Genomic DNA, 16,587 nt, shown 5'->3' on the forward strand with positions numbered 1-16,587 from the left:
AAGAGGAAAATGAATTGGTTTTGAATATGTCATAGTTTGTAATGAGGACTGGAGTTGAGGAAGGAAGTCAGAGCTAGGGTAGGGACGTGGGCATCATCTCCATAGAAATGTGGAAACCATAAAATCAGTATAATTTATGTAGTTGCTGTACACTGTCGTTACTTCACATGTATGATTCAATACGACACACCTGCACTTTCTTAGAATTTTATTGTTTTTTATTTTTTTAGTCAAGTGCAGTAGTGAGAAGGGGGGAAAGAGTAGAACAAGGAAGTTCAATCTGTAACAGACTGAATAATCAAGATAACTCGCTACCTTCAGATCAGCCCTTAGACTTTTTTAAGAGTTAATCATTCTTACATGTAAGACGATTGAAATGTTGTTTCTCCTTGAAATCTGGTATTAAAACAATTGTTGAAATACTGATAATGTCATAATTTTTAATCACCTACTTTATGTCAAGTGCTTAAACTGTACTAGATCATATACCAAATTCTTCTGCATTAAGTATAATGATTGACATTACATATTAAATACCATGCAAGGTGCTGTGTGCTACTAAAAGAGGATACTTTGGCACCTTTAGAAAATACTTCTTGCCCTATAGAATTTCCGCTTCGTTGGAAGTAACATACCCAGTTTAATTTCTGATTGGCTATGGGGAGCGTAGGTGTATTAGACATTTTCAGTAAGCTTTTTTCTCCTCAATAGCAAAAATTAGATTCTTAAGATTGAAAGACAATTAAAAATTACAGCAGACTGAGCTAGTCTTAAGACAAGACTACCTTTTATTCAAATGAATAATCTGTTATTAGAAAACCCTGGAATAAGACATTTTTACAGCTGTACCAATCCTTTGACTCAAGAATCTGTAAGAACTGTAGTTGCTTTTACTGGTTTTTGTTCTTGAGATTGTTTTCATTCTATTTTTGACTGTATCTCTTTAGGAGGCTGAGGATGGCATTATTGCTTATGATGACTGTGGGGTGAAACTGACTATTGCTTTTCAAGCCAAGGATGTGGAAGGATCTACTTCTCCTCAAATAGGAGATAAGGCAAGATAATTCTTCTCATTCGAGAGAGGATTAAGAGTTGTCATCTTAATCATAAATCCTGCAGGATGGGTTCTTCAAATTTTATCAAGTTTTGCTGAAGTATATTTTGTGTTTAAGAGAAATACATTATTATCTTCCTATTTGAAAGCAGCTTATTAAAACAAGGCTTTGTTAATCAAAGCCTTGTTAATCTAGCTGTTTAAATATTAGATAAAACATGCTTAAAGTTGTTATTGGTAAGAAAGTTAAAACAGTTACTACTGAAACATTATCAAAGTAAAAGCACACCAAAGATTTTACATTGCTGTTCATTTTTTATTTCTCATACTTACTATGTTTGGTTTTTGGATAGCCCTCTAAAGAAATTAAGACTCTATAAGAAATACAGACTGAAAGACAAAACTTTGATCCTTTGTGAAAAATGGGATGAGACATAAATGTTTTGGTGAAAATCAGTTCCACTGGAGTAATTACAAAGGATATTTGGAATGAAAAGCATGCGCTGGGGAAGTTACAGGTCTTGATGTGGAAGTGATATGGTGTTAATCAGCACCCTTAATTTTCACAGGTTGAATTTAGTATTAGTGACAAACAGAGGCCTGGACAGCAGGTTGCAACTTGTGTGCGACTTTTAGGTCGTAATTCTAACTCAAAGAGGCTCTTGGGTTATGTGGCAACTCTGAAGGATAATTTTGGATTTATTGAAACAGCCAATCATGATAAGGAAATCTTTTTCCATTACAGGTAAGGTATGACTTTCAGGAACTTAACAGCTAGCTTACCATCCATTCTTTGCTGTTGGAATAAAAAACATTTAGTATTGATTGATTATACTTGTTGAGGCTCAGATTTCGTATTTGTAGAATTATGCCCTGATATAAACTGAAGTTAATCACTGATGTCTACATACAGAGCACGTGGCCAAAAGAAGTAGAAAGGCCTGTGCCTTCTTGTTTTATGTGTTGGTACCATAAGGTTGGCCATTTGGTGTATAATATAGTGGTTAAGAGTAGGGGGTCTGACTGGGTGTGGTGGCTCATGCCTATAATCCCGGCACTTTGGGGCCTGAGGCAGGTGGATCCCTTGATTCCAGGAGTTCGAGGCCAGCCTGGGCAACACAGTGAAACTCCATCTCTACAAAAAGTACAAAAATTACCTGGGCGACTGAGCAAGACTCCATCTCAAAAAAAAAAATTAGCCTGACATGGTGGTGCATGCCTTCAGTCTCACCAACTCAGGAGGCTGATGTGGAGGACCACTTGATCCTGGGAGGCAGAGGTTGCAGTAAGCTGAGATCGCACCACTGTACTCCAGCCTGGGCAACAGAGTGAGACTCTCTCAATAAAAAAAAGGGGGGGGCTCTTAGAACCAGACGGTTCAGCTTTTGAGTCCAGGCCCTGCCACTTTATACCTGTGTAATTTTTACCAAATAACTTCTTAGTATTTTAGTTTCATTATCCTGAAGTTAGGGATAATGTTACCTCTTCATGGGGATAAAGGATTAAATGAGTCAAGACATAGAAAGTACTTAAAATTGTGTCTAACATAAATAAGCATGCCATGCCATGACTGTTTCTGTAAAATAAAGGCTGCCTGTTACTGTTGATGTTTATGGTAATGTTTAGTTAAATGTCATTTCCTTTCTCCTTAGTGAGTTCTCTGGTGATGTTGATAGCCTGGAACTGGGGGACATGGTAGAGTATAGCTTGTCCAAAGGCAAAGGCAACAAAGTCAGTGCAGAAAAAGTGAACAAAACACACTCAGGTAAGAAATTGTGACTTCTTATTCAGCCTGTGCTTTTAAGTGGGAGATAAAGGATGGAGTTAGTAGAAGGAGATGAGGCCTAATTATTCTACACCAGTCATTCTCATGTGCGATTCCCTAGAACAGCAGCATCACCTGGTTGCTTGTTAGAAATATACATTCTCTGACCCTGTTCCATACCTACTGAAACTCTGTGGGTGGGCATTCTGTTTTAATAAGTCCTTTAGGTGATTCTGGTATACACTGAAGTTAGAGAAGGACTGGCCTAGATATTTTAGGTAATTTGCTTTATATTTTCAATTCATTGTCTTTAAAAAAAAAAACCCCAAGATAGCCAGCTGTGGGTAGTGGATGCCTGTAGTCACAGTTACTTGGGAAGCTGAGGTGAGAGGGTTGCCTGTGCTGGTAGGTTGAGACTGCAGTGAGCCATGATCCTACCACTGCCCTCCAACCTGGGTGATGGAGCAAGACTGTCTCAAAAAACCAAAAATAACGTCATGGTACGTATACATCTCCATGGAGTAGGGAAGAGAAGCATTTCCCTAGAAGACTGTTTTGAAGAAGAATGAATCTAAATGTGAAAAATAATGGGAAGTGAAGAAAATTAATTGTAATTTAGGATCTCTGACTTTAAAAGACCTGCAGCTTATTTCTGGCTCTCATCTAAACTCTTAAGTGTGTGTTATGTTTTAGACACTGGGGAGACAGCAGTGAAGAAATCAGATACATCCCTGCATTCATTGACCTTATTTTTTGGTGGAACTGGGGGCAAACAGTCCCAGTTGGGGCAGACAAGGAGTAAAATACTGTATATGATGTTTAGAAAGACAGTAATACATGTAATAAGGATGAATAAGGACAGTATATAAGTATTGGGATTTGCATTTTGGAGACCAGGAAAGGCTTCTTAAAAAGTGACATATGGTCACCTGGAAAAAGTAAGAGATCAAGGCATGTTTTATTTATGAATACTTCTTAATTCCTTAAACAATTTTATTTAAACAATTCTATTTAGGAAAAGCAGGCATTTTGGTAGTTTAGAAGTATTTAAAGTCCTGCAGCTGTTTTGAAAAATAGAACTTGGCTTCGGGTTCCCTACCCCATTTGAATAGCAGGCAGCCAAGCTACCCTGTTAACATCTGTGTTATTTGTTGCTTGTCTTTCTGTACAGTAGAGATGAAATAAAATTGAAAGATATACATGCCTTTGTTTTGCAGTGAATGGCATTACTGAGGAAGCTGATCCCACCATTTACTCTGGCAAAGTAATTCGCCCCCTGAGGAGTGTTGATCCAACACAGACTGAGTACCAAGGAATGATTGAGATTGTGGAGGAGGGTAAGGATCATCACTATCAGGCTGTTAGAAATTTGCCATAACTTCAGATGAGCACCTATAAAGTTTTAAAATGCCGTGCTCATTGCAGTAGTTTTTAGGTTAAAACTGAATTAAGGAAAAGTGACCTGTCTCATGCTTGCTTATTTTTATACCCTCTGAAAATGAGGTCAGTCTGGATTTAAGTAGTGAAAATATGACTGCTTTGTGAGCACATGACTGATACATGAGCAACTATGAGTTATATTGAGATAGGCCTAAGAACAAAATCTGATACCAAAACATTTAATGTTGAGTGTATGATAATCAAATATTCAGTTCCTTCACTAGTATTTAAATCGGTAACCATTCACTTCTGTATTTTTGCTTCCTGTAAAAGTTTACTGCCCCCCCAACCCCCGCCAGACTACACATATGTGCATAATCTGTTTCTTAATAGCTAGAGTTCTATGAGGATCCTATTTCTCGTTTCTAGGTCAGGGTTCCTTTCATTCTCTACTTTCTTGTTTTTTCTCCCTGCTATCTTCAAGAATTCCCAGAGTTCAGTGCAACTGTTCCTCCAACAGTCACCATCAGAAAGACCAACTTTGTGTGATCTGTATGCATAAAATAAATACACGATAGCAATAGGAGAGAACTCTGTAGATGATTAGGATAGCAGAGTTACATGATGGTGGAGTAGATGAGAAGGCTTGAATATTCCAACCAAAGATGATGGCTTAGTTTACAAAGAAAATAAAGTCCTTGCATCATCTAAGAGTCAGCGAACATAAAGTGGTGAATAGCAGGTATTTGGGAGAAGGAAATGAACCTTGATAACCTATTCCTTTACCACATGGGATTCTTAGAATTTCTGTTTTACGTAAAACCACTATTCCCCCACCTCTAAATATGAATTCTTAAACAAATGCCATGACATCACACCTCTGAAAAGGCCATATGAGTATGGACTACTACTTTAACTCATGATACAATATCAAATTGCCTTTCCACCTCTTCCTAACATGCTGCTTTTACTTCCTTTTGCATCCCCACTTCCCAGTCCACTCATTCTTCAGCACTGGCTGTGGGATATAGTCCAAAGCAAGGGTTTTGTTTAGGCATCTCTAAGCCTGGGACTAGACAGATTACATTTTCCCACTTGGTAAGCACTAGGTCTTTTATTCAGGAACACAACTGTAATTTATACTAAGACTTTTAAAGTTGGGCAGACATAGATCTGGACGCTGTTCTGGCATTATAATCTTGGACAAATAACTTAAATCTTTACTAGCTCAGTTTCTTCATCTTTAAAATGGTAATGCCTTCAGCCTTAGAAGGTTCTATAAAGTATGAATCAGTATGTGCCTCATAAGTGGTAGTTATTGATATTGCATGAGGTCAGACCAGCTTCCTCTAATCACTCTTCCTCATGACTTGATCTCTTCGGATTATCTCCTCAAAGTTTTTTGGTTCCTGTATTTAAAATAAAAAGTCAGCTGGGGCCAAGAGTAGGGGCTCACACCTGTAATCCCAGCACTTTGGGAAGGCAAGGCAGGCAGATCACATGAAGGTCAGGAGTTCGAGAACAGCCTGTCCAACATGGTGAAACCCCGTCTCCACTAAAAATACAAAAATTAGCCAGGTATGGTGGTGGGTGCCTATAATCCCAGCTACTTCGGAGGCTGAGGCAGGAGAATCCCTTGAACCTGGGAGGCAGAAGTTGCAGTGAGCTGAATCATGCCACTGAACTCCAGCCTGGGCAGCAGAGCATGACTCTGTCTCAAAAAAAAAAAAAAAAAAGGCCAGGTGTGGTGGCTCACACCTGTAAACCCAACACTTTGGGATGCCAAGGCGGGCAGATCACTTGAGCCCAGGAATTTGAGACCAGCCTGGGCAACATGGCAAAAACCTGTTTCTACAAAAAATACAAAAATCAGTCATGGTGCGTGCCTGTAGTCCCAGTGACTCAGGAGCTGAGGTGGGAGGCTCACCTGAGCCCAGGAAATCAAGGCTGCAGTGAGCCATGATCGCCACTGCACTCCAGTCTGGGTGGCAGAGCGAGTACATTTGCCTGGATGCTGAATTTTTAGGCAGCTGAATTCTTTGGCATAGTTTTTATCTGTAGCCTGCACTGGGCTCCAAGCAACTTTATACTGTAGGGCAGGGCTCAGCATATATGGTGGCCTTTTTTTGTGATCACAGCCACAACCATTTGTTTACATATTGTTTTTCGTTGCTTTCTCACTACAACAACAGAGTTGGTTAGACAAGATGACTTGCAAACCTAAAATATATACTATCTGGCCCTTTAAGAAAATGGTTTTTGATCTCTGATCTGGAAGGAACCTGTGAGGGAACCAGAATTGGAACAAAAAAGAGGAGATGGGGTGTCAGGTTTATCTAAATTGTTTTTGCCTATGCCTGCCTGGTTGGTTACTGGCCAATTGAGTATGGGACAAAAATATTTTTGGCTGGTTGACTCATATTGTGAACTTGGGAAGAAGATAGTCCTGTGAATATTATTAGCAACCCATAGTGCTTAAAATTTAGGTAATGGGATTGTAAATGACAGGGATTTTTTGTTTTTTTTTTTTTAATTTGTAAATGCAGTTTAAAATTGTTCAGCTAATAAAGTACTGATGAGCTGTGACATTATCATTTGGTTCCATGGTAGTAATTAACATTTGGAATTTCATTTAAGCTTTAAGGTGAAACTTCTGAGTACTAAAAATATATATATATATATATTTTTTTTTTAGGTAACATAACACATTTTTAGCAACTATATAAACTTTCTAGGATCATCAGCAGAGGACTGTTGTGAAAGACTAGCTTTTAAACTTTGTATCTGTTTTACAGGCGATATGAAAGGTGAGGTCTATCCATTTGGCATCGTTGGGATGGCCAACAAAGGGGATTGCCTGCAGAAAGGGGAGAGCGTCAAGTTCCAGTTGTGTGTCCTGGGCCAGAATGCACAAACTATGGCTTACAACATCACACCCCTGCGTAGGGCCACAGTGGAATGTGTGAAAGATCAGGTAAGTGCCAGCATCTCTGTATCTGAATTTGATCCTTCTATGAGTTGGTAACCAGAACCTTCAAATTTTTTCAGCCAAGATCATCAACATTCTTTCGGTTTTTTTTCTACTTTACCTTTTTTCAGTCATTTGAGGTAGCTTAATAAAAACAGAAAACTACACAAAGAAAAAAGTGACTCTATTAGCAATGAGAAAGTAAGATTGGTATTGGTAACTAATATTACGCAATGAGGAAAATAAGTTTGGGGTGAGATTTCCAGAATAGAAGGACTATATGGTTTTGTACACTTTTGCTTAGAGCTTCTTTTGCATATCACACAAGACACAGAAACCGTGTTCAAAAGTGCTTAAAAAATAAGCTTAGGGCAAATAAACTTAGTCTTACTACTGAGATCTCAGGGAAATCTGAGTCCTCATAATGTTTTTCGTCATCAGTACAGAGAATAACAACATTTTGTATGGCTGCTTCATATACTGCTATAACCCAGCTTAATTCTAGAGGGGATCCAAACAATATATATGTTGAAGTAACAGCTTCCTGATGAGTTTGCTTAAATCAAAAAGCTTAGTTCATAATGTATGAATAAACAAGGCAACTTTTATTTGGTTCAAGTTTGTGATATAGTGAATGACACTTTCAAAGATACATTTCTTCCCTGACAGGTTTTGCCACAGGCAGCTGGACTGGATGGAGTATCAACATTAATATCATGTTTTATACATCCTTTTAGATAGGGGGCAGGCATTGTGCTTCACTCAGAGTGAGGTGTGGCATGTCCTCTCTTTTTTACCTACTTTTTTTTTTTTTTCCCCCAGTTTGGCTTCATTAACTATGAAGTAGGAGATAGCAAGAAGCTCTTTTTCCATGTGAAAGAAGTTCAGGATGGCATTGAGCTACAGGCAGGAGATGAGGTGGAGTTCTCAGTGATTCTTAATCAGCGCACTGGCAAGTGCAGCGCCTGTAATGTTTGGCGAGTCTGGTGAGTTTTGTTGTTGTGGTTTGATAAGTAACTACCCTGGAGTGTCTCAACTTCTGTAGTCTCTGTTTTATCACATTTCTTTACTTTTCTATGCCTTGTTTTTTCCCCCTTTTTGCCACTTTTTATTTACTTCCTACTTCTAGACTAATACAAAAAGATTGTGTAGTACATGTTTTTTAAAATTTTTGCCAAATTCCTTTCCTTCCATTAAGTCATTTCTAGGTTATATGCTACTTAAAATTCTAATACTTTAGCCATCCTGATTCATAATGCCGCTTTGCTTCCCTGCCACCCAGAGACACAGTCTCACAGTCTGACTCTGTTACCCAGGCTGTAGTGCAGTGGCACTATCACACCTCATTGCAGCCGCAACCCCCTGGGCCTAAGCAATTCTCCCACATCAGCTTCCTGAGTAGCTGGGACTACAAGCGTGCGCCACCACACCCAGCCAATTTTATTTTTTGTGGAGATACATGGTCCCACTATTTTGCCCAGGCTGGTCTTAAACTTCTGGGCTCAACTGTTCCTCCTGCCCTGTCTTCTCAAAGCACTAGGATTACAGGTGTTAGCTACCACATCTGCTACCTTGTTTTTTATGCATCTGTGGAACGGGTCATTCTGGTTGCATTCAAGTCTAGGGTCTGCAAATGATTCCTTCCATTCCTATTAAGCTGGAACCTTGAGTTGGGGATAATAATACATAAACAAACTTGTCTATCTTGTCTTTCTAGCTAGGTAGATGAGGCAAGAGTCCTGTCATTAAAAGTGAGTCATTTGGGCAGTTAGGTGGAAAACACACTCCTTTGCAAGTGCTTGCTGTCTGCCCACCAAGTGTGGTTTCTTCTCGTCTTTTGACTTCATTACAGTGAGGGCCCCAAGGCTGTTGCAGCTCCTCGACCTGATCGGTTGGTCAATCGCTTGAAGAACATCACTCTGGATGATGCTAGTGCTCCTCGCCTAATGGTTCTTCGTCAGCCAAGGGGACCAGATAACTCAATGGTATGAGGGCATACAAGGCTTGGGGGAGGCCAACTGATAGATCTACGTACAATATGTGGTCTTATTTAAACAATAGGTCAGGAAATGAAGCAGGGAGACTTTCATATTGCTTATAACTAGTTAGGACTTTTTACACATTGGTTCAGCCCGTAACCTAATGGTTGCTTACAGTAAGAAGCACATTTCTTTTCTTGATGCTTTGAAGATAGTTTAGGTAATGGGTCAGGAGGGCTTACTGTGAATTTTCTCTTCTAGAAAAGAATTAGTAGTACATAAGATGATTAAAAATAATGCTTTTGTAGTTTCATTTCGGAATAGTGAATGTACCGTGATTGTTGTGCACTCAAATCATTAACTGCAGGGTTTTTTTTTCCCCCCCACAGGGGTTTGGTGCAGAAAGAAAGATCCGTCAAGCTGGTGTCATTGACTAACCACATCCACAAAGCACATCATTAATCCACTATGATCAAGTTGGGGGGAATCTGGTGAAGGGTTCTGAATATCTCCTTCTTCATCCCTCCCGAAATCTGAAATACTTATTCTATTGAGCTATTACACCAGTTTTAACACCTTCCTCGTGTTATGTTTAAAAAAATAAATAAATTTAAGAAAACCATTTTAAAATAATGCACAGTTGCAGCCTGGAAAACTTAAGGTGGCGCCTTATAGTATCAATTTTAGGAGCTTTATTTGGTGCATTTAACGCAACTGGTAATTGCAAAATCCACTTCGCCTGTGTTAAGTGAAAAATATAGACTGTTATCTTGTTGGCCCTATGAAATTCTGCACTTTTCATTATATACTCTACCTTCATTAATTACTTCTGGCAAGATGTTCTGCCTTAGCACTCAGTTGCGTTCTTTTTCTTTTTCTTCCTGTTCATTATGCTTTAATTCTGAGGACCATATGAGGGTAGAATATATTATCTCTTAAAAATTACAAAGATTTGTATAGGCAAACCATTTCTTAAAGTTGATGGCCAAATTTTAAAATGTTATTTTTCATATCATTTATAATCTTGTCACAATCCACTTAAAGAAGTTTGGTTATATTTCAGTGAAAATTATCTTACAGAGTAGGTTTTTTTTCGTGGGTTGGGGGGTAACTTTACTACAATTAGTAAGTATGGTGCAGAATTTCATGCAAATGAGTGTCAGCAGTGTGATAATTTAAACATATTTAAACAAAAAAAAAATGAATGCACAAACTTGCTGCTGCTTAGATCACTGCAGCTTCTAGGACCCGGTTTCTTTTACTGATTTAAAAACAAAACAAAAAAATAAAAATAAAAAAGTTGTGCCTGAAATGAATCTTGTTTTTTTAATAAGTAGCCGCCTGGTTACTGTGTCCTGTAAAATACAGACACTTGACCCTTGGTGTAGCTTCTGTTCAACTTTATATCACGGGAATGGATGGGTCTGATTTCTTGGCCCTCTTCTTGAATTGGCCATATACAGGGTCCCTGGCCAGTGGACTGAAGGCTTTGTCTAAGATGACAAGGGTCAGCTCAGGGGATGTGGGGGAGGGCGGTTTTATCTTCCCCCTTGTCGTTTGAGGTTTTGATCTCTGGGTAAAGAGGCCGTTTATCTTTGTAAACACAAAACATTTTTGCTTTCTCCAGTTTTCTGTTAATGGCGAAAGAATGGAAGCGAATAAAGTTTTACTGATTTTTGAGACACTAGCACCTAGCGCTTTCATTATTGAAACGTCCCGTGTGGGAGGGGCGGGTCTGGGTGCGGCCTGCCGCATGACTCCTGGTTCGGAGGCCCACGTGGCCGGGGCGGGGACACAGGCGCCTGGGGCGCGGACTGATTACGTAGCGGGCGGGGCCGGAAGTGCCGCTCCCTGGTGGGGGCTGTTCATGGCGGTTCCGGGGTCTCCAACAATTTTCCCGGCTGTGGTCCTAAATCTGTCCAAAGCAGAGGCAGTGGAGCTTGAGGTAAGTTTCTCGCATGCATAGTGTTTGGCTTTGGGCTGTGGAATGTTCAGGCGTTTCACTGATGCCAGAAATCGAGCAGAATCTACCAGCTGGAGACAAAGGCCTTGGGCGGGGGTCCTTCCATTTGGTGCCTACGTGGGGAGATCTTTGGAGACAGAAGGGAGAATGGGAAGGAGTTGCGGCCTGGAGGCTTCCCGCTAGAGCTGAGAAGGCTTCGGGGATAATAGGAAGGGGGATTTCCATTGCTTAGGCGAGGGCGGGGCCCAAGGACTGTTGAAAAATAGCCAAGGGTGGGGGTTGCTAGAAAACTACTCCAGAAACGTGAGGCCGATATTGGTCCGGTGTTTTTGCGTTCCCGAGTCACTTTTTAAGAACCAAATGGAAGGTCACGCTATGGTTTTCATTTCCATTTATTATAGAAAGCTTTAAAGTACCTTAGATGTGGTGCTCGCCAATTAACCCTGATACTGGTTTCCAACAGGTTCTTGCTGGTGTGAAATGACTGAGTACAAACTGGTGGTGGTTGGAGCAGGTGGTGTTGGGAAAAGCGCACTGACAATCCAGCTAATCCAGAACCACTTTGTAGATGAATATGATCCCACCATAGAGGTGAGGCCCAGTGGTAGCCCGCTGACCTGACCCTGTCTCTCACTTGTCAGATCGTCTTTACCCATATTCTTTATTAAAGGAATAAGAGGAGAGAAAGTAAAAGTTATTTTGGGTACTACATTCAGTTATGCAGTAAGCTTAACGTGTTTATAGAGAACAGTTCATTTTTATTAGCTGCTGAAGTTTCTAAAACGTCCAGTTTTTAACAGTTCTGTAAACCTGCAAACTCGGTGTTGAGTTCATTCATGAGTTTCTTCATATATGACAGCTCTGTTACATGAGAAACACAGGCCATAGTAGCGAAACTGTATGGGAGATAATAGGATGGTGATAAAGGATTCAGAGATCTGAGTGTTCTTCAATATTTATTTATTAGCTAGTTGAAGCAGCTGAGACCAGATGATTGGAGTAGCAAGAACTTGAGATTTTTAGTCTTTATGCCTAGGATTTTGGTCCCTGTTTGCAGTTTGTTTAGTTGTGTGATATTGAGCAAATGAATCTCTCTCAACCTAATTTTCCTCATGTATTAAATTACCATAAACTTCTCCTGCCTACCACAAAGGGATGTTATGGAAAGTTAATATATTTAAGTTATTTGTGAATGGTAAAGTACTATGTAATAGTACTTAGAGATTCTATTGTATTGTGAGGGTTCATGCTACAGATTGTCTTCAGTAAGTGGCATCTAAGGCTCTTTAAATAAAGGGTTTTGCCGGACGCGGTGGCTCACGCCTGTAACCCCAGCACTTTGGGAGGTGGAGGCGGGCAGATCACGACGTCAGGAGTTCAAGACCAGCCTGATCAACATGGTGAAACCCCATCTCTACTAAAAATACAAAAATTAGCTGGGTGTGGTGGCACGCACCGGTAATCTCAGCTACTCAGGAGGCTGAGGCAGGAGAATTGCTTGAACCGGAGGCAGAGGGTGCAGTGAGCCGAGATCACGCCATAGCCCTTCAGCCTGGGTGGCACAGGGAGAGTCCTTCTCAAAAAATAAATGAATAAATAAATAAACGGTTTTGTAATTTTGTTCAGTTTAGAAATGCCTAACTTTAGAGATTATTTTAATCAACACCTGGCCTCCCTACCATCTGGCTACTAGTGTTTAATTGATGCAAACTAACTATAAAAAAATTGGTTGCTAACCCTTGGCAAAATCTTTATTTCCAGCTTAAACAGCTTTAATATTTTACATGAAATGTTTAATATTTTAATTAAATATTTTTAAATGTTTGATTTATTGAGCAATTTATATAAGTAAAATTCATAAATTTTATGTCTAGATCCCAGTGCTTTTTGCGTTTTTGTATAGTCATGTAGCTACCACCCAGATAACCGTATAGAGCACTTCCAATACTCCGGAGACTTCTCCAAGTATGATGACGTTAAAATACAAGTAAAAGGCCTGTTGCCATAAAATCAAAATGAAAGTTTTTTTTTTTATATGATCTATGCACGTCTGTCTTCCTGAGAAATTAATCATAACTATACTTTGTTTGGAACCTTTAAGAATTTGATTCAGGAATATTTCCCAAAGGTACATCTGTCATGAGAAAAAAAAATACTTGGTGTTATAACCTTCTCTGAAACAAAAGGTATTTATTTAGTCATAAACACAAATGATGTATATAGGGCCAGGTTATAATTGGTGAAGGTATGTTTAGATTTCTTAAAGTAAAATAAACAGCACAAATAAAACAGTCCAGTTCATAGCTTAGTGAAATACACTAGGTACCTAATCTGTAGCCTCCTGGCTGCAGTAGAGTTGTCATTTGAGTTACCGTGTTTTTTTAATCTTTTCCAGGAACAGAGTGACCATATTTATTTTCTGCAGGCGTATAGAATTTGGTGGGTTTTCTTTTACATAGGGTGACATTGGATACTTTTTGTTTGTGATTATATATTAGCAATTTGAGGGACAAACCAGATAGGCAGAAATGGGCTTGAATAGTTAGAGGCTTATTTGACCTTGACAATAGCATTGCATTCCCTGTGGTTTTTAATAAAAATTGAACCTCCCTCCCTCCCTTACCCTTCACACCCGCAGGATTCTTACAGAAAACAGGTGGTTATAGATGGTGAAACCTGTTTGTTGGACATACTGGATACAGCTGGACAAGAAGAGTACAGTGCCATGAGAGACCAATACATGAGGACAGGCGAAGGCTTCCTCTGTGTATTTGCCATCAATAATAGCAAGTCATTTGCGGATATTAACCTCTACAGGTACTAGGAGCATTGTTTTCTCTGAAAGGATGATCTTTGTGTTCTGAAGCTTTATGGGGAAATGAGGTTAACACACTAGGGAAGATAGAGCTTTTTAATTACAGGAAGAGTTGGTTTTAGGTTGTTTGAGAATCTAGGGTAATTACTGAAAGTTAATACTGGAATTTATTTTGCATAATATACTGTTACTGTAATGTTTGATAATACATAAGTGAAGCTTGCTACTGGGAACTCGGAACCAGAGTTGTTGTAATTAGAGATCACAAAGGAATTTCAGAGAGGAGCACATCTCCAAGAAACATCTTTCAGTATGTAATGGAAAAGATGGGCCAGGCACAGTGGCTCACACCTGGAATGTCAATGATCTGGGATGCCAAGGCGGGAGGATCACTTTGAGCCCAGGAGTTGGAGACCAGCCTGGGCAACAGAGCAAACCCTTTCTCTACAAAAATAAAAATAAAAAAATTAGTCACACATGGTGGCAGCTACTCGGGAGGCAGAGGTTGGAGGATCACGTGAGCTCAGGAGGTCGAGGCATGCTCACTCCACTGCACTGCTGTACTCCAGCCTAATCAACAGAGCAAGATTCTGTCTCCATAAAAAATTAAAAATAAAAAACAAAATGATAGGAAAAAGCAAATAGGGAGTACATAAAGATGAAAACAAAGCAAAGAAACATAAAGATAGACTTTGTCCGTAGAACCATAAAGTTTCAAAGCTAGATTGGACCATAAAAACTCTAGTACAATATTCTTATTTTGCAGAATCAGAAAGAGTTCAGAAGGTGGTTAGTTATGTTTTGGAGTCAGGATTGTTATTAGTAGCAGAGCCAGGATCAAAAACCCAAAGCTCCTTTTTCTTAGCACAGTGTTCTTAAACAGAGTAATATAATGATTAAGAATAGGAATTCTAGCCGGGCGCGGTGGCTCAAGCCTGTAATCCCAGCACTTTGGGAGGCCGAGACGGGCGGATCGTGAGGTCAGGAGATCGAGACTATCCTGGCCAACACGGTGAAACCCTGTCTCTACTAAAAAATACAAAAAAACTAGCCGGGCGAGGTGGCGGCGCCTGTAGTCCCAACTACTCGGGAGGCTGAGGCAGGAGAATGGCGTAAACCCGGGAGGCGGAGCTTGTCGTGAGCTGAGATCCGGCCACTGCACTCCAGCCTGGGCGACAGAGCGAGACTCCGTCTCAAAAAAAAGAAAGAAAAAAAAAAGGAATAGGAATTCTACCTGGATTGAAACCTAGCTCTATTTAAATGATAATACCTACCTCATAGAGTTGTTGTGAAGATTACAGTTTTAATAAATATGCAAATCACTCAGAATAGTGCCTGGCACACAGTAAATGCAACTTAAGTGTTCTGCCTAAAGACTTGAGTCTTGGCTTATTTTCTGTCCATGTGAAGATGTCTGCTCTCAAAAGCAGATTGGTCCAAAGCTGAATTCAAGTGTTCTTTTCCTAACCTGTTGTACTTCCCATTTTTATTGTCTAAAAGTAATAGCAGTACTTAATAAAATGTCCACACTTGGTGGCTTGCATCTAATAAATGTTTGTTGAATTTCTAGAAGTCATTTCTTTCTTACAAGAAATTTGTTCATTTTTCTATATGCCTTACCTCAAACCAAAGAGTATTTAAAACATCTTATGAAAATGCATATAGTAGAGCAAGATAAAATTAATGAAAAATAGGCTTAAGTGAGATTAAAAAAAAATAAGGGTAAAGGAAATAAAACAAATTTAGGAATGAGCATATTGTGTGATTGTGCATGAAGCTCCAATGACTTTCTAAAGGTAGACTACAATTTGGTCACTGTTGTGAAAAGGAAAGTAGCCAACTGAAAGATTCAGTATCTGTATGCTGAAAGCAGTTAAGTTGCTCAGAAGAAGCAGAATTATACTGCTACTAGAAGGAAATTTTCCCATGGATCCTCAAAGAGGCTTGTTTAATGTAAAAATCAGTAGTAACCTAACAGTGACATGGTCCAGGTACTTTAGGCTGTCTTATCCCTTAATGTAGGCTACTGCCATCAAGCACAGTTTTGCAAACAGCCAATGGAGTGTAGTTCAGATATATGATCTTGTGGGTAATCCAGGGGTAGAGTGTAGAACAGTACTGTACAGTATGTAGTTACTTACAGTTAATTAAGATTAAATAAAATTTAAAAATTCCTTGACCACCAAATGCTCAATAGCTACTAGTGGCTACCATGTTGAACAGTACAGATATAGACCATTTCCATCATCACATAAAGTACTGTTAGATTGTGTTGGTCAAGACAATCTAAAGCAATAGTTTCCCAGGTGTGGTGTGTCTTACATGTCATTGAAGGGGCGCTGTCAGGAGTTCTAGATGCTTCAGCCTCCCTTTTACCAAGAGCAGTTCTTAGTTTTCTGTTGTATAGCTTGGGCTTCCAGATACAATGTTTTGTTTTAGTTTTTCTTTTTTTTTTTTTTTTTTGAGACGAGTTTCGCTCTTGTTGCCCAAGCTGGAGTACAATGGTGCGATCTCAGCTCACTGCAACTTCCGCCTCCCGGATTTGAGAGATTCTCCTGCCTCAGCTTCCCAAGTAGCTGGAATTACAGGCGTCCACCACCATGCCAGGCCAATTTTTTTTTTTTTTCAGTAGAGATGGGGTTTCACCATGTTGGCTGGACTGA

The 16,587-nt window shown here is 39.6% G+C and overlaps 2 protein-coding genes across 8 annotated transcripts in view; both read left to right on the plus strand.

The window, feature by feature from the left end:
• CSDE1 (cold shock domain containing E1, RNA-binding) overlaps positions 1 to 10,833 on the plus strand; it is a 41,358-nt gene extending 30,525 nt beyond the window's left edge. For all 7 annotated transcript variants that reach the window (XM_011933108.1, XM_011933110.1, XM_011933105.1 and 4 more), the window contains 8 exons: positions 948 to 1,055; positions 1,624 to 1,799; positions 2,707 to 2,819; positions 4,037 to 4,156; positions 6,995 to 7,173; positions 7,990 to 8,153; positions 9,020 to 9,152; positions 9,536 to 10,833. In XM_011933108.1, the coding sequence (XP_011788498.1) occupies positions 948 to 1,055; positions 1,624 to 1,799; positions 2,707 to 2,819; positions 4,037 to 4,156; positions 6,995 to 7,173; positions 7,990 to 8,153; positions 9,020 to 9,152; positions 9,536 to 9,583 (1,041 nt within the window). In that variant the 3' untranslated portion in view covers positions 9,584 to 10,833. The remainder of the gene's footprint in view (positions 1 to 947; positions 1,056 to 1,623; positions 1,800 to 2,706; positions 2,820 to 4,036; positions 4,157 to 6,994; positions 7,174 to 7,989; positions 8,154 to 9,019; positions 9,153 to 9,535) is intronic.
• A 165-nt stretch (positions 10,834 to 10,998) lies between these two features.
• The window catches only part of NRAS (neuroblastoma RAS viral (v-ras) oncogene homolog), a 9,027-nt gene continuing 3,438 nt past the window's right edge, over positions 10,999 to 16,587 (plus strand). Inside the window, exons 1-3 of the mRNA XM_011933203.1 lie at positions 10,999 to 11,095; positions 11,573 to 11,700; positions 13,748 to 13,926. Coding sequence (XP_011788593.1) covers positions 11,014 to 11,095; positions 11,573 to 11,700; positions 13,748 to 13,926 — 389 coding nt within the window. The 5' untranslated portion in view covers positions 10,999 to 11,013. The remainder of the gene's footprint in view (positions 11,096 to 11,572; positions 11,701 to 13,747; positions 13,927 to 16,587) is intronic.

Source organism: Colobus angolensis, unplaced genomic scaffold (genome assembly GCF_000951035.1).
Source record: "Colobus angolensis palliatus isolate OR3802 unplaced genomic scaffold, Cang.pa_1.0 Scaffold124, whole genome shotgun sequence".
Taxonomy (NCBI): domain Eukaryota; kingdom Metazoa; phylum Chordata; class Mammalia; order Primates; family Cercopithecidae; genus Colobus; species Colobus angolensis.